General features: G+C 42.0%; 1 protein-coding gene across 5 annotated transcripts in view; it reads left to right on the top strand.

The window, feature by feature from the left end:
* The window catches only part of KIF13A (kinesin family member 13A), a 218,361-nt gene that overhangs the window by 166,884 nt on the left and 27,465 nt on the right, over positions 1-24,012 (top strand). For all 5 annotated transcript variants that reach the window (XM_079935515.1, XM_079935517.1, XM_079935514.1 and 2 more), the window contains exons 15-25: positions 4,156-4,242; positions 4,341-4,507; positions 9,668-9,881; positions 11,516-11,678; positions 12,928-13,068; positions 14,130-14,279; positions 16,987-17,148; positions 17,669-17,842; positions 20,874-21,025; positions 22,076-22,208; positions 22,395-22,541. In XM_079935515.1, coding sequence (XP_079791641.1) covers positions 4,156-4,242; positions 4,341-4,507; positions 9,668-9,881; positions 11,516-11,678; positions 12,928-13,068; positions 14,130-14,279; positions 16,987-17,148; positions 17,669-17,842; positions 20,874-21,025; positions 22,076-22,208; positions 22,395-22,541 — 1,690 coding nt within the window. The remainder of the gene's footprint in view (positions 1-4,155; positions 4,243-4,340; positions 4,508-9,667; positions 9,882-11,515; positions 11,679-12,927; positions 13,069-14,129; positions 14,280-16,986; positions 17,149-17,668; positions 17,843-20,873; positions 21,026-22,075; positions 22,209-22,394; positions 22,542-24,012) is intronic.

Genomic DNA, 24,012 nt, shown 5'->3' with positions numbered 1-24,012 from the left:
ATATATGCACCCAACATAGGAGCACCTCAATACATAAGGCAACTGCTAACAGCTATAAAGAGGAAATCAACAGTAACACAATAATAGTGGGGGACTTTAACACCTCACTTACACCAATGGACAGATCATCCAAAATGAAAATAAAAACAAAAAAAAACTGACTATTGAATGTGTTTTAGGTAGAAGAGATAAGTATTCTATAAAACTTTTTTTAAAAACTCATCTTTTTGGCAAAAGTATGTATGTATGTACATATTTATATATGTATAGTGTTAACAAACAAATTTTGAGTAAATTTGAAGATGTAATTGTATTAAATGATTTGTGAATTGGGCAGCATCTCATCAGGGGTTACACAACATGGAAGGCTTTTATAGTAGGGAAGGTGGGACAAGGAAAGGAAGTCATCAGCAGGGAACAAAAATGAAAGTTCATTGGAGGAAAGTAAAAGTTAGGTGACAACAGTTTCTCATTAACTGAGCTGTGGTGTTTTTTAATTGGCTGGGCTTGTTGCTGGGCACAGAGGAAGTCTTCCTTCCTCCTGCTGGGGTAGTAAAGTAGTTGCACGTCCTGTTGGGGGTGCAAGGTAGGTCTCTTCCTGTTGGGGTAACTGACATCTTCCTTTTTGGGATAATTGACGATGAGTGTTGGGGTATGAGAGTTCCCTTTTCAGGCCTCTTGACTCCAACTTTAGTTGAGGTTTCCTTTTATTAATTTTCACAATAGATGTACATATACATATATATTCTGATCTCATTTTCCATTTTTGCAGATGAATAAATCAGTTCATATTTCCAAATAAATGGGAAACAGACTTTTGAAACTTGAGTCACAATGTTGAGAGTCATTTTGAAGAATAAAGGGAGCATGTTAGTGTAAAACATACACACCAAAGCTTTACCGTGTTTGTGTACGACAGATTAAAAACATTTAAGATGGTATTTCCAGGGTATTTTTTATCAATAATAACTTAGCCACCAGACTTGAAATATTACTACAGAAGAGTGATTATTTTCATCTGTGAATTTTCCTTATTCCATAACTTTGAGCTTAAAAGTCCCCCTAAAGATTAGGAGCCAGATAATGAGAGTATATGAGAAAAGTAACTTACGGAAAAATTAAAACTCAAAATGATACTCATTATTTTTCTCCATCAAACTTCACTTGACAGCCCTTATAGCAAATTAAACTTTAATTAATTGATTAACTATCCCCCTAATGTGTTGTTTTGCTTTTATTGTTTTGTTTTTATTTAAAAATTTTTTTAACATCTTTATTGGAATATATTTGCTTTACACTGGTGTGTTAGTTTCTGCTGTACAAAAAGTGGATCAGCTATACGTATACATATATCCCCATATCTCCTCCCTCTTGCATCTCCCTCCCACCCTCCTTATCCCACCCCTGTAGGTGGACACAAAGCACGAAGCTGATCTCCCTGTGCTATGCGGCTGCTTCCCACTAGCTATCTATTTTACGTTTGGTAGTGTATATATGTCCATGCCACTCTCTCACTTCTTCCCAGTTTACCCTTCCCCCTCCACGTGTCCTCAAGTCCATTCTCTATGTCTGCGTCTTTATTCCTGTCCTGCCCCTAGGTTCTTCAGAAGCACTTTTTTTTAGATTCCATATATATGTGTTAGCATATGGTATTTGTTTTTCTCTTTCTGACTTACTTCACTCTGTATGACAGTCTCTAGGTCCATCCATCTCACTACAAATAACTCAATTTCGTTTCTTTTTATTGCTGAGTAATATTCCGTTGTATATATGTGCCACATCTTCTTTATCCATTCATCTGTCAGTGGACACTTAGGTTGCTTCCATGTCCTGGCTATTGTAAATAGAGCTGCAGTGAACATTGTGGTACATGACTCTTTGAATTATGGTTTTCTCAGGGTATATGCCCAGTAGTAGGATTGCTGGGTCCTATGGTCGTTCTATTTTTAGTTTTTTAAGGAACCTCCATACTGGCTGCATCACTTTACATTCCCACCAACAGTGTAAGAGGGTTCCCTTTTCTCCACACCCTCTCCAGCATTTATTGTTTGTAGATTTTCTGATGATGGCCATTCTGACTGGTGTGAGATGATACCTCATTGTGGTTTTGATTTGCATTTCTCTAATGATTAATGATATGGAGCCTTCTTTCGTGTGTTTGTTGGCAATCTGTATATCTTCTTTGGAGAAATGTCTATTTAGGTCTTCTGCCCATTTTTGAATTGGGTTGTTTGTTTTTTTGTTATGAGCTGCCTGAGCTGCTTGTAAATTTTGGAATTAATCCCTTGTCAGTTGCTTCATTTGCAAATATTTTCTCCCATTCTGAGGGTTGTCTTTTCGTCTTGTTTATGGTTTCCTTTGCTGTGCAAAAGCTTTTAAGTTTCATTAGGTCCCATTTGTTGATTTTTGTTTTTATTTCCATTTCTCTAGGAGGTGGGTCAGAAAGGATCTTGCTGTGATTTATGTCATAGAGTGTCCTGCCTGTGTTTTCCTCTAAGAGTTTTATAGTGTCTGGCCTGACATTTAGGCCTTTAATCCATTTTGACTTTATTTTTCTGTATGATGTTAGGGAGTATTGTTTTTAAATGCCAGCAAAATCTCTTTTTTAGGTAAAGGAAACATTTATGAGAAGACTAAAATTGTGCATGCTAAAATTTCTGGAGGACTTTTCCTTTCCCCCTAAAAAAACTCACAGTGACAGTGCTTTAACTGTATCAAAGGATCGATTGTTGAGATCTTCTAATAAGCAGCAAATCCTACAAAATCTTTTATAGTGACTTATTTAGGCTACTGACTTCACAGCCCCTTGATATCCAGTAAGCTGTAGCAAAGTTACAATGTGAGGAAAGCTGCACTGTTGAAAGACCACCTGCAAACGTCCGCTGGACAGTTGCTTCTTCAAGATTTGTTTCAGGCAAGTCCAGGATACATAGACCAACATAAACCCACAGACACAATGTACATCATTATGGTATAATATATACAGTATAACAAAGACTATCAGAATTTTCTTCCCCACCTCTAATTGTTTGTTTTTATTGAAGTGTAACTGACTTACAGTATTATATTAGTTTCAGGTATACAGCATATTGATATTACATAATGGTCACCACTGTAGTTACTATATGTCACTATAACTGGGAGTTTGTACCTCTTAATCCCTCTTAAACTTTTTCACCCATCCCCTCACCTCCCTCCCCTTGATTGATTTTACCATTTGGTTGGTAGCTGTTTAGGATTTAAACCTGGTATTCTTTTTATGTTTTCCCTGAGTTTTTATTATGGGAAATTTCAAACAGAAGAGTAGAAAGAATGGTATAACAAGCCTCCGTACAGCCATCATCCAGCTTCAAAAATGACAGCTCTTAGACAGTTTTATCTTTTATTTGTATGTTCTCCACATCACCTCCTCCCTCCCCTCTGGGTTATTTTAAACATATTCCAGATATTGTAACTTTGCATCCATAAATATCTCCACTTGTATCTCTAAAAGACCAGTATCCTTAAACACAGCTTCCGTACCATCGCACCTAAAATAATAAACAATAATTCCTTACTAATCATACACTGAGGCGGTGTTCAAATTTCCCTAGTTGTCTTATAAAGGTTCTTTTTCAGTTGTTTCGTGAAATCAGGATCCAAATAAGATTTAACCATTCTCATTGATTGTTATGTCCCTTGGGACTCTTTTAGCCCATGGGTCCCCCTCCTTTGCTCCCCCACTTTTTTTTCCTTGCATTTTATTTGCTGCAGACACCTAGTTGCTTCCCATAGTCAGCATTTTGCTCATTGCATCCCATGGCGTCATTTAACATCTTCCACTGCCCTCTCTATTTCCTAAATTGGTTTTAGATATAGAGGCTTGATCAGGTTCAACTCAAATATGGACAAGAATGTTCCATAGGCATTGTTGCCCATCTCCGTCAGGAGCACATCATGTCCAGTTGTCTGTCTTTGAAGGATATCAGCATCCCTTGATCATTTTTGCCTAGATCGTGTATTTTGGTAGTGTTTACAATTCTGTTATTCCTTCTTTAGATATTAGTCGAATATGCCTATTAAGAGAAAGTTCCCCCAGTTATCTCTTTGGCTCCTGGGTCTAGGTTTATTGCTCTTTACCATCCAGCTGATGTAGCCCCCCTGGTGTTCCTTCAGGTCCTGTGTAAACGGCACCCTCGTGTGCAGCACCACCCAGCTGTGGCACGGGGACAGAATCCTGTGGGGAAATAACCACTTCTTCAGGTAACAGCTTGTGTTCACTAGTATGTTCACTCATACACCTTTTCTCTTATCTGAGTGTAAAACACGTTGATTTTCTCTAATGGTGAAAAACCCCACAGAATTAATTTACCTAAGAGGAAACGGCGAGATTGGTTGAAAGACTTTGAAAAAGAAACGGGCCCCCCAGAGCATGACCTGGATGCAGCCAGTGAGGCTTCCTCGGAACCAGACTATAACTATGAATTTGCACAGATGGAAGTTATCATGAAAACGCTGAATAGTAATGGTAAGACCCTTAGGCATTTACTTTCTTACTCTACTCTTTGAATAAACCTGAGGAGAATTTGAGCATGGCTAGAGAATTGTCAGTCTGATCTCTGGTGTATCAAGTTGGGGATTCTGTTGCAGGAATAAAGATTTTGACCTTTTTATTTATCTCTGTCTCTGGATTTTTAGCTTCAAAGTCCCCTCTTTTTAATTATAAAAATGAAGTATGAAGAAAAGGCCAGATGGAAAAACAAGTGTAATGTATTACTCTGAAGAGTATAGAATAACAACGAAAAAGAACATCATTAAGATTAGGGATTAACATTAGCCACTGGGGCTTTTGACAGCACAGCACAGGGAAGACCACAGTTGGAACTCAAACCTCATCCCACTCTGTTACTTGCTTACCAAGTTGGGAGGAATCTCGACAGACATTCCAGAGTGATGCTCAGACATCAGAATCACATTAATGGGTTATTTAATAACATGGCTGAGCAACAGGTCTCTCCTGGGAGTGATTTTTTGAAAGCCCACGTGGATGCAGGGTGTGACAGGAGGGTGCAGCTCCAAACTCCAGGTGGAGGAATGCCCATCAGAAGAGAGATGATTTCTTCAGATGAGGTTACAGAATTCTAGACATCTCTGTGCTCTAACTCTGTGGCATGTCCAGGTGGTATCCATTTAATCGTGTATCATCCCACATCACAGATTTCTAATTTTCTCCAATTGCTACCGTCTTAACATATATCTAAATATTTATATATATAAAAATATATTTATATAAATATTTATATATCTATGACCCCCCCTCAATAACCAGTGAGTATTTAGCGCTCACTAAATACTCATTTGTTAATTTCTCCAAGCTTTCTTAGCCACAGCAGTTCATCATCAGTGGTCTGGCTCATGGTGTTAACATGAGTATCCGTTTGTGTTCCAGATCAGGCCTTGCTCTCCAGTGTTGATTTTATCCATTTAAAAGTAATGTTTCCCCATCCTTATGCTTTACTCAATCCCACTGCTAAATGGAGCTCCGCTGTGGGGCACACAGATGTGCTCTGTTATGATGCTGAAATGCTGGTGGCCGGACAGAGTTCACGCCCTTCACCTCTACTGCTAGGTGGCTTCCCGGTCATGAGCCTGTCTGCCTGGTGGTCATCCCCTTGGTGGTCCTATTTGAAGATTCTCTTCCCTCTCATGTGGTTTCAGACGGAGCTCCTCCACAAACGCTGGGATGAAGGTTAACTGATTGGCTTTAGCATGAGGGAGCTTGGCTGGTGTTTAGCAGTGCTGCTCGTCAGTGCTTGTGCTACATGCTTTGGCCAGATCTAACTAACATGAGGGGGAAGAAGCTGAAGTTTTCTGCCTGGCCTTTTCTGTCTGAGGTGCCCTGAATTCTTGATGGAGGGATGCTCCCTTTGCAATTATGACCCTTTCCTCCCCATGTCCCAACTCCATTGCCTTCCAGTGGTTAAAATCCAGTGGCTGTTCTTTTCCCCGTGTATCCAACAGCACAAAAGTGTCACTAGTATTATTGCTCCTCATACTAACGACTATTATTTCTGTTGACAGCACAGCAGTTCAGGACGTAGTACTTCTGGGTAAATAGTCACCTGCATTATCCCAGTAATAGACTAGAATAACAGATTTTCAAATCTCTAGAATAAATAATGATCTGAAACCCAATTCATTTTTTTTTTTTTTTTGCGGTACGCGGGCCTCTCACTGCTGTGGCCTCTCCCGTTGCGGAGCACAGGCTCCGGACACGCAGGCTCAGCAACCATGGCTCACGGGCCCAGCTGCTCCACGGCATGTGGGATCTTCCCGGACCGGGGCACGAACCCGTGTCCCCTGCATCAGCAGGCGGACTCTTAACCACTGCGCCACCAGGGAAGCCTCCCAATTCATTTGAATTAAGAATAAAAGCAAACCTAGTATCTGTAGACCATAATATGTTCTTCCTGAGGCTTCAGAATAGGAATCAGACATTTAACTGTTTTCACAGAGTCAATGGCAGCTCTAAAGTAAAGAGCAATTAAGGGGCTGGTGAAGGGTCATAGAGCTTATTCCATCTGGGATTAAAAGGTTCTCTTTTTCCCCCAAAGGATCTACTTTCCTTTGATTTAGTGCCTTGGGCATCTTGATATGAATTAATTCTAATTCTGTGGGTCACATAAATTCCCTTCAACCTCTACACCATTACCCTCTCTCTTTTCCATTCTCGGGACAGATAAGGAAGTTTGAGCTCATTGCGTAGTTACATACCAGGCAGAGAATAAACTAAGGAAGAAGAGAGGATACTATGCCCAAAAGAAAGGGGGTCCTTTCTCTCGTCCTAAAACACTTACCTCTTTGGTTTCTTGGCCTGAGGCTCTAGGCTTACTGAGTTTTAAAACAGTTCATACAAGAGGAAGAAAGAAGATAGGGAGAAAAAGGAAACTGTTAACATTCTCTCGTAAAGTGGATTGGTTGTTTGGGAACAGACCAGATCATCTTCGGCTTCTGTCCTATGACATATCATAGAGTCAGAGTGACGTGCTGATTAGGATGACCTTTTTAAGAATATGTTGTATAGTGATAAAGGCTTAAAAGAGGTTAATTAATTCGAAAAGAAAATGTTATCAAATATGTCTAAGAGAAGAGTGTTTCCAGACTTGTGTTGGGATCAGAGGAGAAAAGGAAACCTCAGTCCCTGTACCTCTACCAGGTTTGTGTGTAGCATAGCCAGGCCCAGAGTCTCCAGGCAAGGCTTCCCGGGCTGGTCTGTGGCAGGCTTGGGGAGGGATGCTTTGAGTTGCTCTCTCTTGCCTATCTGCATGTTGATTTGTGGCCACTGAGAAAGCCTGGTGAGTAGTAGGGTTGCTGTGTCCTGGCAGCTGCTAAAGCAGTTTAAAAAGGCCTCAGTCACATCACCTCTGCATTGGCATGGAACCCCCTGCCTCAGCCATCTGGGGTCATGTGTGTTTCTACTTACCACTGACCAACAAGTAGAAATAAGAATTAAACATCTTATTCAGTGTCCTTTAGCAAAAACCCTAGGATATGATGTTATAAAAAAATTGGTGTGTTTCCCAGTTTTCTCTCTCTGGAAAAGATTCATAAACACTCAGTTAGGGCCCTAAAAATGGTTGGTGAGGACCCTGTCCTTTCTTTTTGAAACCTAGAGCCTAAATAGAGAAAAAATATATGTATACTGTTTGAGAAATACGTATATTTTTTAATTCCAAGAGAACTTTTCTTCTCTAGCCCTTACGTGTAAGATTTCTTTAAACTCCCTCAAAAAAGATCACCATATTATTCTTTTTTTCCCCCCCAGAAGTTCTAGGGCTACGTTAGAAGTTCTAATCCTTTGGAGTATGTCAGTTTTCCCTCTGTGGAAAAAGTCTTACCCACCCATGGTCTGCCTTTGTGTAAAAGGGTTTTTTTTTAGGAGTCCATTTTCCATTGGCCTTTCAGGTTAACATATTTCAGGGACTCTGTGTCAGGACTCTATGAAGAAAAGTATTCAGCTTTGAAAGAATAATGAATTTGAGAATTTTATATCAGCAAAGAACAGTATTTTTTTTTTAAATCTACTCTTTAACAGAGTACTAATTCTGAGGAAAACATTGGAGGTAAGAGTACAGTTTATTACTAAGTTTATTTCCTACCCCAGACAATTAGCTCTGATCTGAGTTCAGAACCCAGTTCTGTTGCTTATTAGTTGTGCAATCTTAGGTCAGCTACTTAACCTTTCTGAGTCTTTGAAATGGAAACGCCATCCACCCTTAAGTTTGTTGCAAGGTTTTCATGAGATGATGCATGCAAAGCGTATAGTGCCTCTACCTGAGATATAGCCAGCAGCCAGTAGAATTATTATTGCTGCTGTGGTTGTCATTTTTCTTAAAACAACTCACCTATACTCTGTGTATCTAGTGATTTTTTAAAAGTACTTTCTACTCTGTTTTGTATTATTTAACCCTGTTTTTAAAGCTAACATGCTATTTTCTTTTCCTCTTCTCATATAGAAAACTACTAAAATTTACCTGCTGATTTCACAAATTGGTAGGGTCTTCTGGTAAAGTCAGTCAATAGCTATCATGAGGTGATGTAAAAATTCCTCTTCATTTCCTTCTCTTATCCTGGAAATTAAAATGAGAGTCAATTTATAGAAATACGATACGAGCAGCACTGAATAATAAGCAAGTGTGTGAGTCTCAGGCTAGTCTGAGAATACGAACACATCTCTTAGGTCCCATGTACTTCAGGGAAATATTTACCATTATGGTGATTTCTTTGTTTACCATCCAGATTATCTAACATACTGTTTCCCTAGAGACAGCATGACTTTCTCTTTTGTGCATGTGGTCAGTGCCTTCCTTAATCTTTCTCCATTACATCCAGGCCATTGGTTGTTACCAAGCTAATGTCCTGCCATAGCCAATGAGCTCGTTAGGACCGAGTCCTGCCTACACCACAGCCACCACTCGTCACAGTCGTGGCCCCTTTCAACAAGACCCATTAGTATTTCTAATACCTGTTCACCCACCTGTGTGTTGGTGATCTCTCAATCTGCAAACACAAAAAATCAGAAATAGTTGCAAGTGAATTGCTTTCTTGACTATTAACACCTGAGAAATTGCCAGACCATATACTCAATCAGTGTTTTCAAACACATGCTGTTATCTGTAATTTTCCTCTCACATTAGAGAAATTCAGAAGTAATAAATTTGTGGCTAAAATCAGAAATACAGACCCTTTGCCATGTGCTGAAACCAATGCTAGAAGAGCGTTAAAAAGTGACTATCAGAAAAATCAAATCTCATGTGGCTCTGTCTTTGAAGTTGTCTTAGCTTTCATTGAGTTTTTCTTCTCGGTGGATAGAATCCCAACCCCCTTTCCCCTGTCATCTGCTTTTTGCAATTGAGTGGTCTATCTAAACATTAGGACGAGCTCATCAAATTGAAGAAAGTCACATAGTAGACGTGGGGAATGTTTCCCCCCAGGGCATTGATCTAAAATGTTAAGGAAAAGGAAGTGGAGAGGATTTCATCCCACCGGGCCTCTCGGGCTGCTCACAGGCAGCACATTGAAAGGCTCGATTCTGGGGGCGGGGATGGTTTTCGCCCTCAGGAACACCCACGGCCTCCCTGTTGTAGCCACCGCTGAAGGCACCTCGCCTTGTCTCTTGGCTCACCAGACCCAGTTCAAAATGTGGTTCAGGTCCTGGAGAAACAGTACCTGGAAGAAAAGAGGAGCGCCCTTGAGGAGCAGCGGCTCATGTACGAGCGCGAACTGGAGCAGCTCCGCCAGCAGCTGTCCCCGGAGAGGCGGCCCCAGAGCAGCGGCCCTGACCGCCTGGCCTATAGCAGCCAGACAGCTCAGCAGAAAGTGACCCAGTGGGCAGAGGAGAGGTACGAAGGGGAACGGGGGTGGAGGGGCCCAGAGTCAAGGCCTCGGGGTCCTGGGCGAGGCGGTCGTGAGGCACGTCAAAGCGGGACAGACCTGGCAAAGAGGGAAATCTTACTCCCGTGTCTGGACTGTTAGCACTTGCCTTTCCTTTCAGAGATGTTATTTATCCTAAGTATGTTTACTGTGATGTTAGTTGTTAAAGATTACACCTGCCCCCTTACCCTTTAATAAAAACGGTACCAAGAGTTAGAATACCACGGTCTGGTCTTAAAGTAGAGAACATTTGAATAGTTCTTCAGCATAAAACCATTTCTTGTTTTTTATTTCTCTTATGTTGGAACCCATTTAAATACAATTTTAATGTTAAGAAGTCTACTAAATGTGAATTTTTTTTTACCTTGTGACTTCATTTATATCAGAACTGAGGTAGTGGTGGAGGAAACGGTAACAAAAACAACCACAATAAGTATTGCTGAGTTCTGTTGGGGTCTTACCACAGTCTAGGAATGCTGCTTATTTTATTTAATGCTCCCAGCGGCACCAAGCCGTGGGAACTATTCGTTCTGTCTTGTAGCTTGGACAATCATTTTAAATACCTTCCCTCACTCACCCATTAAGTAAATGAAAAGGCCAGGGTTTGAACCCGGGTCTGTTGATAGCCCATTATCCTGTGTTGTAATAAAAATAATGGCGCCTGACGTGTCTTGAGCGTTTATCACGTGCTGACACTCCAAGCAGTCGAAAATCCGAGTATAACTTTACAGTAGGTTCCTGATATCTGCATTCCACATCCACAGATTCAACCAACCATGGATCACAGTGAAAAAAATCTGTATCTCCGTGGGCCTGCGCAGTTCAAACCCATGTTGTTCAAGGGTCAGCTGTACCCTTTATTTCATTCAGTGGGTAATTTTTGCATATCCTATGATGGGCCATGCACTTTAGGTGTAGTGACAAGCAAAAAAGCCATGGTCCCTGCCCTGGGGGTGCTTACAGCTTCGTAGAGGAGACGGACATTATTGGTCAAATAATTACACAAATAAATGAAAAATTGTAACTATGATGAAGGCTACTGAGGCAAAAGATGTGGGGCTGGGAAAACATATAATAGGGTTCGGACCCAGTTAGGCTGTTAGAGAAGCTTTTATCAGGAAGTGCTATTGTGTAGAGTTGAGAAACGAATTTCTGCTGCCACAGAAGTCCCTACTTCTCACCTTTTACCAACTGAAGAAATCACGTAAAACACTTTCTCCTTACTGGCTCCAGATCTCGCCCACCCCAAAGCACACAGAAGTCGTAATCATTTCTTTTTCCTAAAGGATTGCTTTATTGGGTTTTGTGTGTACGTGTGCATTACCATATCAAAATCTAGTTGTTTTCAAATGTTATATAATTTAAAACATGGTTTGAAGTTAAGTCACCCCACGTGTTTGCTCTTCATCTGTGGTTACTAGTGGAGAGCTCACGGAAACCTGGTGGGAAGAGAGGAGGATAAGAGGTGAACTGGCAAAAATAGCTTGAAAAACAATTGTTTGAGAGTTTTCTACTATACTACTTTCTAACAACATGACTCACTTGGAAACGGGACTGCCGTTTTCTTTTGGACATTCTCATGTCCTTTTCTGCTGTGCCACAGGGATGAACTCTTCCGCCAAAGCCTGGCAAAACTGCGGGAGCAGCTGGTCAAAGCTAACACCTTGGTGAGGGAGGCTAACTTCTTAGCCGAGGAGATGAACAGACTCACCGACTACCAGGTGACTCTGCAGATCCCTGCTGCAAACCTCAGTGCCAATAGAAAGGTAAGAATGTTCTCAAAGAAGATGAGAATAAGAGGTACAACAGTAGATGCTGTAAGTGGAACGTAAACCTGGCATCCACAGAACATCCGTGAGGAGACCCTGACGTGAGCCAGAGGGTCTGTTCTTTTTAAGACATCCTTTAGAGATCTTGGGTATATATGCCTTTGGGTATTTTATGATCGGAATATGAGAATTTTGGGGGCTAAAAGCCTGGCTAATTTAAATGCTTTCTTTAAAACAGTGAAACTGGGGAATTCCCTGGCAGTCCAATGGTTAGGACTCGGTGCTTTCACTGCTGTGGTCCCGGGTTCAATCTTTGTTTGGGGAACTAAGATCCTACAAGCTGCTGGTATGGCCAAAAAATGAATGAATGAATGAATGAATGAATAAATAAAACATTGAAACTAGAAATATATATAAGTAATTCCTCCTGCTTTTCTCTTTCATATAAATGCCTCCTGAAATGGGGGAATGTGTGTATATTTTGTGATAGTACCATTCTGAGAGTGAATTCTTCGAGAAAGGAAGACTCGTATGATACCTGTTTTTCATACACAGAAGGATTCTTTGCAGCCATTGGGAAGTTTCCTGTCATTTCAACTTGAAATTTTCATTTAAGGAGAAACTTTGGAAGAAATAATTTTTCATCCATTCATTTTTCCCTCCAGCAAGCGAGCTAGAAACGAGTCAGAGAGTGTCTCGTCAGTCTTCTTGTATTTTAATCTTTTGACCAAGTAGTTCTCCTTTGAGAAATTTATTCTAAATCTGTACTTATAGACGTGTTCATAAACATTTATGTGCTTTTGTACCAGGACACTTATCACAGTGGCCTGTGTAATAGCAAAAATTTGAAGCAGCCATGATGTTGACCAAGAGAATAATTAGTCAAGTGAGTGGTACATCCCTATAATGGATGGCTGTGTTGCTATGAAAAATCATGTTTATGAAGAATATTTAACCACACAAGAAGGTGAACTGTGGAGAGAGAATTGGGATAGGAAATTTGTATATTTGTTTGGTTCTGACTGTGATAAAAATAAACTGTGTGTGCATGGGTATACAAAGAAGATTGAAAATAAACCAGAATACTCCCTAGGTGATAGGGTTTCATCTTCTTTTGTATACATTATGTGTTTTTTCTTTTCAAACTTTCTACTTTATGATAATACATATTGCTTCAACAATCCAAAAGAGTTATAACAAGATGCGTTATGTTTGTTTTTTGTTTTTGTTTTCCTTCATTCTGCAGAGAGGAGCCATAGTGAGCGAGCCAGCTATTCAAGTGAGGAGGAAGGGAAAGAGCACCCAAGTGTGGACCATCGAGAAGCTGGAGAATAAATTAATCGATATGCGAGACCTTTATCAAGAATGGAAGGAGAAGGTTCCTGAGGTAAGAGGGACAAAATGTAAAGGAGCTTTGGTTGTGCTAAAAGGACAAGAATATAAGTGATTTAATCGTCACAACACACATATGTGCGTCAGTGAATATCTGTCGTGCTACTTGGGACATTTATATTAGAAATGTAAAGTTAAAGTGACCTTGAGAGGATCAGTTGGATCGGTCATAAAACATGTGATCCCCACACAGATAGGAACTAAATGAAGAGAACACATAGCATGTTCTTATTGGGTTGCTGCTACATTTCAAGTGAAGTGAAGTAGGACAAAGCGAACTTGTGCTGTTTCGTCAGTGCTGTTAACAATCAGCTTAAATGAAGCCAGTGTGGATTTTGTACTCATTAGCATGTGTTCATGCTCCCCTAGCTGTGTTCATGGCTAGGTAGATGCTAAGAATAATTCTAGAAAGCATGATCCATTTTTTCTACATTAGTAATGGAAAAAAGATTCGGTGAAGGAAGTGAGGCAAAGCACAGGGAATGAAACCTTGCAGGTGGGGTGTGATAGGGAAGACAGGGTGTGATAGGTGGGGCTGTAACCAAAGAAGAGCTCTCCCTGCCCTTATGTCACTTAACAAGCCCCTCCCGTGGGATAGTTCTGTTTTATTCGTGTGACATGATTCTATTTTTACTTCTTTTTAATTTGTTTGGATAAGTGCTTTTTTTTTTTAATTAATTAATTAATTTATGGCTGTGTTGGGTCTTCGTTTCTGTGCGAGGGCTTTCTTTAGTTGTGGCAGACGGGGGCCACTCTTCATCGCGGTGCGCGGGCCTCTCACTACCGCGGCCTCTCGTTGCGGAGCACAGGCTCCAGACGCGCAGGCTCAGTAATCGTGGCTCACCAGCCCAGTCGCTCCGCGGCATGTGGGATCCTCCCAGACCAGGGCGTGAACCTGCGTCCCCTGCATTGGCAGGCGGACTCCCAACCACTGTGCCACCAGGGAAGCCCAGTGCTTTCTTTTTAAAACATTTAAAAATGCTGGTTTTAAATAGTATTGTTTAAGTTGATGTTTTGTTTCCTACTCTCCTTCCCCCCGCCTCTCCTACCATTCAGACAAAGCGACTCTACGGGAAACGAGGTGACCCTTTCTATGAAGCCCAAGAGAATCACAACCTAATTGGCGTGGCTAATGTGTTCTTGGAGTGTCTGTTCTGTGATGTGAAACTTCTGTATGCAGTTCCTATCATCAGCCAGCAGGGGGAGGTAAGGACAAGCCAGCCTCTGAGAAAATGGCCATGGTTCAAGTTTGGTTTTTTTTTTTTCCATCTTTATTGGAGTATAATTGCTTTACAATGTTGTGTTAATTTCTGCTGTACAACGAAGTGAATCAGCTATATGTATAGATGTACCACCAATATCCCCTCCCTCTTGAGCCTCCCTCCCACCCTCCCTATCCCACCCTTCTAGGTCATCACAAAGCACCGAGCTCAAGTCCATTTTTTATTTTTTAGTTCGATTTAAGCTCTGTTCTTGAGGTAGATCAAGAAACTAGGGTGAAGCATCAGGATCACATTCTTCTTTCTCTACTAATACCAAAAGAAACTATCAAAATTAAGGCATGGTTTTAAAAGATTATTAGAACATGTTTTTTATTTGTGGTTCGTAAGTATTTTCTTTGTTTTAATCAAATTTGAAAGCTTTTGGAAACCAGATTCAGCTCTGTGCCCCATATTGATTTCTCTTTGAATCTCTCACCTCTGTAGTACACTTTAACTCCTTCCTGGCCCTAAGTGGTCTTTACAACATACAACTTGGGAGGATTATTTTGAAATTCTAAAATATTCAAAGAAAACAAGCTTAAGCATCCCACTGTTACCTCCTCTTTTTAAAAAAAATGCCCCCATATTTCATTTATTTAATTATATTGGCCTTCTGTCAGCCTGAAACATTTCAGAAAACGTTCAAGTTCAAACTTTTTTATATTATCCACTTCATCAACTGATGTTTTCATTTTAAATTTAGTAACATCCTTATTTCCTAGCTTATCCTTCAATAACATGCAAACTTGGAAATACTAAGTTATTTTTTGTGATTCTTAGAACAGACTAAGAATAGGGTGCCATTCTGCCCAAAGGGAACCCAGAAAATAGACCCTAGATTCCCAGTTGTGATGTGTAAGTGCACAGCTCACATTCCACGTATGGTAACCCACCTGTGGACATTATGCTCTAGGAAAATAGTGGGCTAAGTTGCTTTTTCCCATGTTAAAAATGGGCACAACTCCTATGGCAAAGAGATCTAGTGGCTGAGTCCCTAGTCAGGGTTTCTTAAGCTAGGGTTCATGTGGGCTTTGAGTATTTCGTTAATCCCCTGAAATTATACTAAAAATGTATTAGGGTCTCAAAAACCGTTGGGGAAAAAAAGCTTAAGAGCCACTGTCTTCTAACGTTTTCTCATATTTCCTTTCTTCCCTTCTCTTGCTCCTTCCTCCATATTTGTCTCACTTGTCAAACACCGTCAACTAATTTCTCTCAGGTCCTGGGTGTCAGGGCCAATTGCTCTGTGGAAGTTAGATCTGAGCTACCTTTAAAAATAAGCCTCACTATGTAAGATGACACAGCAGTGCCAGAGCATGTGTCCCCTTCACAAGTCCGTTCATTACGACCTAAAACTGTGTTGCCAAAGAAAACTTGGCCAGTTACCACACTCTGAGAATGCAAAGGTCAGGGTCATTCCTATCCTTAAATCAGTTCTGTGAAACCAGCCATAAGAGAGACACTGCTAAACTAGCCCAGTGCAGAGAACCACCAGGATAATCTGGAAACTTAAGTTCCCCCGCCCCCCCCCCTTTTTTTTTTTTAGAAAAACAGTCTCAAAGAAACTATTTCCTTATAACTTGGTGACTTTGTCGCTCCTCCTGGAGTAGGTCTCACCCCCTCACCCTTCTCCCAGCCCTAGGGTCACTTCCATTCTCATTCTCTGCTCCCAAGAGGGTAAGGGAGAGGCTCCATGAGCCCAGTGGCCATGACTGTTTGGTTTACTGCTGTAAACACAGCACTTAGTACAGTTCCCGGCACACACTCGACTCTCAGTAAATATTTGTTGAGTGGATAAATTTATCTCCTAACAACCTGCACGTATCTCTATTAGAGCAGCTAGTTTACACTGGGTTTTTATTTACTTATTTGTTTGTTTATTTATTTATTTATTGGCTGCTTTGGGTCTTTGTTGCTGCGCACGGAGCTACACTTCATTGCGGTGCGTGGGCTTCTCATTGCGGTGGCTTCTCTTGTTGCAGAGCACGGGCCCTAGAGCACGTGGGCTTCAGTAGTTGCAGCACACGGGCTCAGTAGTTGTGGCTCACGGGCTCTAGAGCACAGGCTCAGTAGTCGTGGCACACGGGCTTAGTTGCTCCGTGGCATGTGGGATCTTCCTGGACCAGGGCTCGAACCCGTGTCCCTTGCATTGGCAGGCAGATTCTTAACCACTGCGCCACCAGGGAAGCCCCCTACACTGCGTTTTTAATTCTGTGTCTTTCCCCACTTGACTGTGAGTCCCCAGACAGCAGAGCCTGTGTCTTTTTATCGTGGTGTTCCCATGATGCCAGGTATTTGATCAAATGAGTAAATGAATGAATATGTGAACGAGGGAAACAGATAACTCCAGGTAGAATGTGATAGCTGCCTTTGTGCTGTTCATGGGCTATCCTGTAGAAGATGGGTAAGAATGAAAATGACTCCAGGAGGCAAGGTACAAAGGCAAATTTGGCTCAAAGTAAGGCAGGGTGATTACAGGGCAGGCGATGGAGTGGGCTGGCTCTGGAAGTACTGAGAGCTTCCCGTTGCTGGAGGTGGCCCAGCAATAACAGTGGAGCTGCTCGCCGGAGATGTTGTAGCATGCTTTCCACCTCAGGTCAGTATTGTCCACGGGATGTCTTTTAACCCCACGGCACTCTGGTTCCTTGACCCAGGTTGCCGGGCGTCTCCATGTGGAAGTGATGCGAGTTACAGGCGCCGTCCCGGAACGCGTGGTGGAGGATGACTCCTCGGAGAACTCCAGTGAAAGCGGGAGTCTTGAAGTCGTAGACAGCAGCGGGGAAATCATTCACCGAGTCAAAAAACTGACATGCCGGGTGAGAGGGCAGGGCTGGGAAGGCTCAGATAAATGCCCTTTTCAATTCAAAACAATTTTATGGAAAATCTTAGGAGTTTTTCATAGAAGATGGTAAAAGTTAAACTTTCTGTCAATAAATACAATAACAGACAGTACTTTTCCCAGAAGTGCAGCACACTTTCTGATGACAGTTGTATGAAATTTCAGAAGTCTGTGTATGTGGCATGCAAGGAGTGCATATTGTTTAGTGAATCATGCTTTTCTAGTAAAGGTCACAGCTGTGTCAGAAACTCGGTCATTAGGCAAGTTTGAGAGGGGTGTGTGCATTTGTCATCATGCTCACATACTGTAGTTATGGAACTATGGTACACATTTCATTACAAGTAGGTAACCCTTAATGAAATATTTTCAGTTGTCAAATGGATGACTGATTTATTTATTTCATCACCCACTCTTAAATTTGAGGTAGCTGGATATGAAAAGAATGCATAGTTTGTTTTCTTTATGAGAGTTATATTTGCATTTTTTTCTCTCTCCAGGTAAAAATTAAAGAGGCAACTGGGCTGCCCTTAAACCTCTCAAATTTCGTCTTCTGTCAATACACATTCTGGGACCAGTGTGAATCCACAGTGGCTGCCCCAGTAGTGGACCCAGAGGTGCCTTCCCCACAGTCCAAGGATGCCCAGTATACTGTGACCTTCTCTCACTGTAAGGTACAAATGCCATTACAAAATGAGCTACTTGGGAGACAACCGGCCACGGCTCAGTTCAAAAGTCTACTTGTAACTTAGAGTTTTTTCCCATATGAATGTTTCATAAACATAATAGGTTTATTGAGCTTTTTAACCTCAAAACGTACTTTAATACAAATTCAGATCGTTTGAAAGTGTTTAAAATAAAATCTGGGGACTTCCCTAGTGGCACAGTGGTTAAGAATCCGCCTGCTAATGCCGGAGACATGGGTTCGAGCCCTGATCCAGGAAGATCCCACATGCTGTGGAGCAACTAAGCCCGTGTGCCACAACTACTGAGCCCACACGCCACAACTACTGAAGCCCATGCCCCTGGAGCCCGTGCTGTGCACCAAGAGAAGCCACTGCAATAAGAACCCCAGGCACCACAATGAAGAGTATCCCCCACTCACCGCAACTAGAGAAAGCCCACACGCAGCAACGAAGACCCAATGCAGCCAAAAAATAAATAAAATTTAAAATAAATAAATAAATAAAATAAAAAACTCTGAAAGACCTCTACCTGAAATCTGTGATGACCAGTGACAATTTGCTGCATATTATGTGTGTGCAAACATATGTTCATACACATAAATGGCCAGAGATACACACTCTTACCGTCACGCATGCATAACTTTAAAAAGCTTTTTACAAAAATGTGATCACATTTTACAGATTGCAGAATTGCCTTTTATTATTTTAATATACGTGAGCATCTAACCATATAAGTTGCTGTAGATATCTTTCATTCTTTTGAATTCTAAGCATAGCATTCTAAAGTCCCGTATGAGCTTTTAAAGATCATACAAAATGAGAGAGGCGAATATTTGGTGAATATTGGCTGGACCTATTTTGTGACATCAGCTACTCTTCCTGTCTTTCATATCAGACTGCCAACCAGTCATTTCTGACAGCCAGACTCTAGCCTCTGTGTAATTTTGTTTTTCTTTGGGCAATTCTCTATAGATATTCAAGACCCCTTCTTTTCGAAATGGTGCCTATTCTTTCTGGTTCTACAGTTAGAAGACAAATCCATATCACCACCTATAAAATTTCCCATATGTAAAGTCTGTCAAGGTTTTTTTTTTGAAAGGCTAGATTTCTCTTTTTTTAAGATATTTATTTATTTGGTTGCACCAGGTGTTAGTTGTGGTAGGCGGGCCTCTTAGTTGCGGCACACAGGCTCCTTAGTAGTGGCACGCATGTGGGGTCGAGTTGCCTGACCAGGGATCGAACCCAGGCCCCCTGCATTGGGAGAATGGAGTCTTATCCACTGTGCCACTGGGGAAGTCCCTGTCAAGTTTTTATTTATTTGTTTTTTAAAGATCTTTTTTGATGTGGACCATTCTTAAAGTCTTTATTGAATTTATTACAATATTGCTTCTGTTTTATGTTTTGGTTTTTTGGCCCCAAGACATGTGGGATCTTAGCTCCCCGACCAGGGATCGGACCCGCACCCCCTGCATTGGAAGGTGAAGTCTTAACCACAGGACTGCCAGGGAAGTCCCCTGTCAAGTCTTTATTTTGATGAGAATAGCCCACTTTTTATTTTTACCTGTATTCACCAAGTCTGTTTCTCAATTCTTTATTAATCTTTTGTTGTTGTTGTTGTCGTTATGGTTCTCTGAATACTCTTTTAAATATTCCCCATCTTTCTTTGGATCCAAAAAGCTGCTTATTTAGAAGGATGAAACCTGGATTTTAAGTACATCCTAGTTAACAACTGGTTTAATAGATGCTAGTCTCAGAGACTTTGGACTCGCTGTGTGACCTTGGGTTTTTTTTTTTTTTTTTTTTGCGGTACACGGGCCTCTCACTGCTGTGGCCTCTCCCGTTGCAGAGCACAGGCTCCGGACGCACAGGCTTAGCGGCCATGGCTCACGGGCCCAGCCGCTCCGCGACATGTGGGATCTTCCTGGACTGGGGCACGAAGCCGCGTCCCCTGCATCGGCAGGTGGACTCTCAACCACTGCGCCACCAGGGAAGCCCAACCTTGGGGTCTTTTTGGGGTTTTTTTTAAGCTCTAAGATGCATAGTTTGTGCTAATTGGTCATGAAGTTTATTTTCCTTTTAAAATTCTGGCTCTGTCTCCAAATAAAATAAGAAGTTAGGTAGTATAAGGTTAAACCAATACAGCGCAGCCCTTTCGAGAAATTAGAGTCACCTGAGATTCCACTAATGGGAAGGAAGTCCACATGGTTCCTCGCCTGCTGCTTTGTTCCAGGTGATGCCTCACTGCTCCGTCTATTCGGCACCCGTTTCCTCATGCTCATCTGTTTGTATTTCACAACAAACAGTTGGAGTGGGAGGGTTTAAGCGTAAGAGTGCAGAATCTTGGAGATAATCGTATAAAATTTAATTCTGTTTTGATCTTCTAAGCCATAGCAAGGAACAATCAGAAGTTCCTTTTTTTTTTTTTTTTGCTGTGCTGATTGGTCTGTTCTGTCTGAAAGTCAGAGTGGTCCCAGGGAAAAGAGAGTGAACCAGGAGGAAGGGAGGACAGATTTAGCTCTGCAGCCAACAAGCAGTGCAATGTGGGGCTGCTGCTTTCCTCAGTGTCCTCATTTATTAAAGAAAGGAGTTCAGGGCTTCCCTGGTGGCACAGTGGTTGAGAGTCCACCTGCCGATGCAGGGGACACGGGTTCGTGCCCCGGCCCGGGAAGATCCCACATGCCGCGGAGCGGCTGGGCCCGTGAGCCACGGCCGCTGAGCCTGCGCGTCTGGAGCCTGTGCTCCGCAACGGGGGAGGCCACAACAGTGAGAGGCCCACACACCGCAAAAAAAAAAAAAAAAAAAAAAGGAGTTCAGTTAACTTACCTCAGAATATCACTTCCCATCTAATATTCTGGTTTCTTTGCGGTTTTCTGTGAAACAGCAGCGATGGTTTTAAGGTTGGGATCAGGCTAGTGTGCTCTGAAATGACTCTGTATACAGCTGAAAGTTAAAAAGGAAATTTCACAGATTCCTTTCTGCCTAACTCCTGTCACCCTTTCCTCTCCCCCGCGTATCCCAGGACTACGTGGTGAGTGTAACGGAAGAATTCCTGGAGTTCATTTCAGATGGAGCATTGGCCATCGAAGTGTGGGGCCACCGGTGCACCGGGAACGGCAGCTCTGTCTGGGAAGTCGATTCCCTTCATGCTAAGACAAGAACGTTGCATGACAGGTTTGTGCTTGGCTGAGGGCTTTAGACGCAGGGTCAAGGCTCACCCTTGGACAGTGGTTGAAGAACAAGGACTCTCTGAGCCTGTTTCCTCCTTTGTGAATGGGAATGGTGAAAGGAACTACCAGGCCCTGGAAAAATTCGATGGGGAAAGGAAAGTCTTTTCAACAAATGAGACTGAAACATCTGTGTACCTTTATGGAAGAAAACAACCTTGATCTTAATTCACAGGAGACACAACACTTAATTTGAGATGGAGCATGACTTTAAATGTAAAAGATAAAACTATAAAGCTTATAGAAGAAAACAGAAGGGTATCTTCTTTTAAAGTTGACCATTTGCCTCTTCCGTGACCCAGCAATCCCACTCCTAGGTATTTACCCAAGAAAAATGAAAACATAAGTCCATAAGCAGCCTGGTACATGAATGTTTATGGCAGTTCTATTCATGATATCCCCCAAACTGTAAACAACCCGATGTCCTGCAGTGTGAGAATGTTTGATAAACAAATTGCGTTATTAGTCATATAATAGAATATTACTCAACAATAAAAAAGGACTCTGTCCCACTCTTCCATATTGTGTATGAATCTCACAAACATTGTTCTTAATCAAAGGAGCCAGACCTAGAAGAGTACACTACGGCATGATTCCATCTCTATGAAATTCTAGAGCAGGTAAAACTAGTCTGTGAGGTTACACAGCTGCTGCAGGTGGTGTGGGGATTGAGTGGGAAGGGGCCTGAGCAGACCTGCTGTGGTGATGGCGAGTGTATGCACAGGTGTATGCACAGGTGTATGCATTTGTCACCATCCCTCCAAGTCTACGCCTGAGATCGGGACAGTTCACTGCATATAAGGTATATATCAATAAAATAAATGAAAAGAACCCATACCACAGGATTGTGTTGAGTGTTAAACAAGAAAATAATCTATGTGACACACATAGCACAGTGCTTCACGGATAGTAAGTGCTCAGGGACTGGGGCCTTCTTCCTGTTGCTAATAATGTCCCGGACAGTGACATGGTCGTTGGTTGGAACGTGTTTCTGCAGGTGGAACGAGGTTACTCGCAGAATAGAGATGTGGATCTCCATACTAGAGCTGAATGAGCTGGGGGAGTACGCCGCTGTGGAGCTTCACCAGGCAAAAGATGTCAACACAGGGGGTGTCTTTCAACTCAGACAGGTACTAGGTTTGTCTTTGCTTGTTTTGTGTTTTCTCTCTGTCCCACTCTTACAGTTTCTGGAATTTTCTAGTTATTTGCCTCTCTGTTCCCTAATTCTTTCCCCTTCCTTGATCCTCTTCCCCCATCCATCCCTCCCCATCCCCATTCCTGGCCCCCATTTCCACATCACACCCCCGCCCCTGCAGGGTCATTCCCGGAGAGTGCAAGTCACAGTGAAGCCTGTCCAGCGTTCTGGGACACTGCCACTCATGGTTGAAGCTATCTTGTCCATCTCCATTGGCTGCGTGACCGCCAGGTCCACCAAGCTCCAGAGAGGGCTGGACAGTTACCAGGTGAGACCAACAGATTGCAAACAGTATTTAACAAAGATTGGTTAGTGTAGAATTAAGGTGGTCAGTGATCTGTGACGGAGACCTGTTCAGGAATATAACTGAACTCCTTGCCTTAAGCACGTATTGGCCTCCGCCACCCCATCCATATTTCCGTCCGTTGCCTTTTTGCTAGGTTTAAATTACTGTGTTGGCTTAGTGCCGATTAATAATAATTTTATTTATAAACACATCAATGCTACAGTGCTCATTTACTTTAAGCAGGATTTATTTTATATCTGGCCCAAATTATGTTGGGTGTTTGATATTGCTGGCTTTGGCCTGATCCACTTTTATTAATAGAAAGTTGCCCCCATACACTGGCATACTTAACCAGCTCTCTGAAAGCTTTACTTTTTAATTGAAAGTTGTCCTCATGATCATTTTTTGTTCATTAAATCTCCTTTTGCTAAACCTTCTTTTCTCACTTAAAAAAAAAATTAAAAGATGGAACCAGCTAAGAATTCATCTTATTTACCAGTCACAATAAACTGTAAGATCAGGAACTTGTCCCCAGGGGCCTGAAAGAACGCATGTGCCTCACCAAGTCCCCACTTTACTATCAGATGTAATTAGAGACTGGGAAGAATCAGACCATTGAATTCCGGTTCTCTCACTGCCACACATGAGGGGGAACACACTCCCTGTCATGATGGGGAGAAAACTTTTCTCTGTAGAGTCTGGGCGTAAGCCCAGCCTATCTTGAGAAGGGTTCATCTTCCATCTCAGTTTCCTTTTGGCTTCATGGCAACAAAGACTTTACTGAAACATTGGCTTGGACTGTTGGGCCGTAAGGCAGGCACAGCTGTGTCAGACACTGCCTTCCTCATCCCAGGCCAGAACTGCCTCCGACTCAAGGCCTGGGAAGAGTATGAATGGAGTTGTGAGGCTGGAGTCTGCTGTTTCCAGGGAGGCTTCTCCACCAGACTTTTCGCTGTATGTGGAGGGGAAGTTGGGTTGTCCCCGACTTGGCCATCAGCCCCGGGGGCAACTGCAGGGCCTGGTAGAGAGCACAGACTTGGAGTGAGGAGACCTGGGTTCTTAAGTTTTGTTTGACTTAACTGAGTAATTTAAACTTCGAGTTCCCCTTTTCTTTCCTCTGAAATGATGAGGTAGACGTAATAATTCTCTGAGGTCCCTTTCTGCCATAAAATTTTGTGGCTTAATAAATCTCTGATCTTAGATAAAACTTTGAATCTGTGTGTGTGAATTATGACCTATGAACATGGATCACCAACTGGCTGACTATTCCTGTTTGATGAACATTGCAAGGATTGATCATTTGCACTTTTAAAAACAGCTATACCTCTTGAGTTAAAACTGATTTTTGTCAAAATTTGAGCTCTCAAATATCTGCCTTCCCCCAGTGCTGAATGCTCTTCTTATAGTATCTGTCATGCAAATTTAAACTGTGACTGTTTTAAAGCTTTTATTT

The sequence above is a fragment of the Stenella coeruleoalba genome (genome assembly GCF_951394435.1).
Source record: "Stenella coeruleoalba genome assembly, chromosome: 10".
Taxonomy (NCBI): domain Eukaryota; kingdom Metazoa; phylum Chordata; class Mammalia; order Artiodactyla; family Delphinidae; genus Stenella; species Stenella coeruleoalba.
The sequence above is the reverse complement of the archived record's forward strand: the minus strand, read 5'-3'. Positions and strand labels throughout refer to the sequence as shown.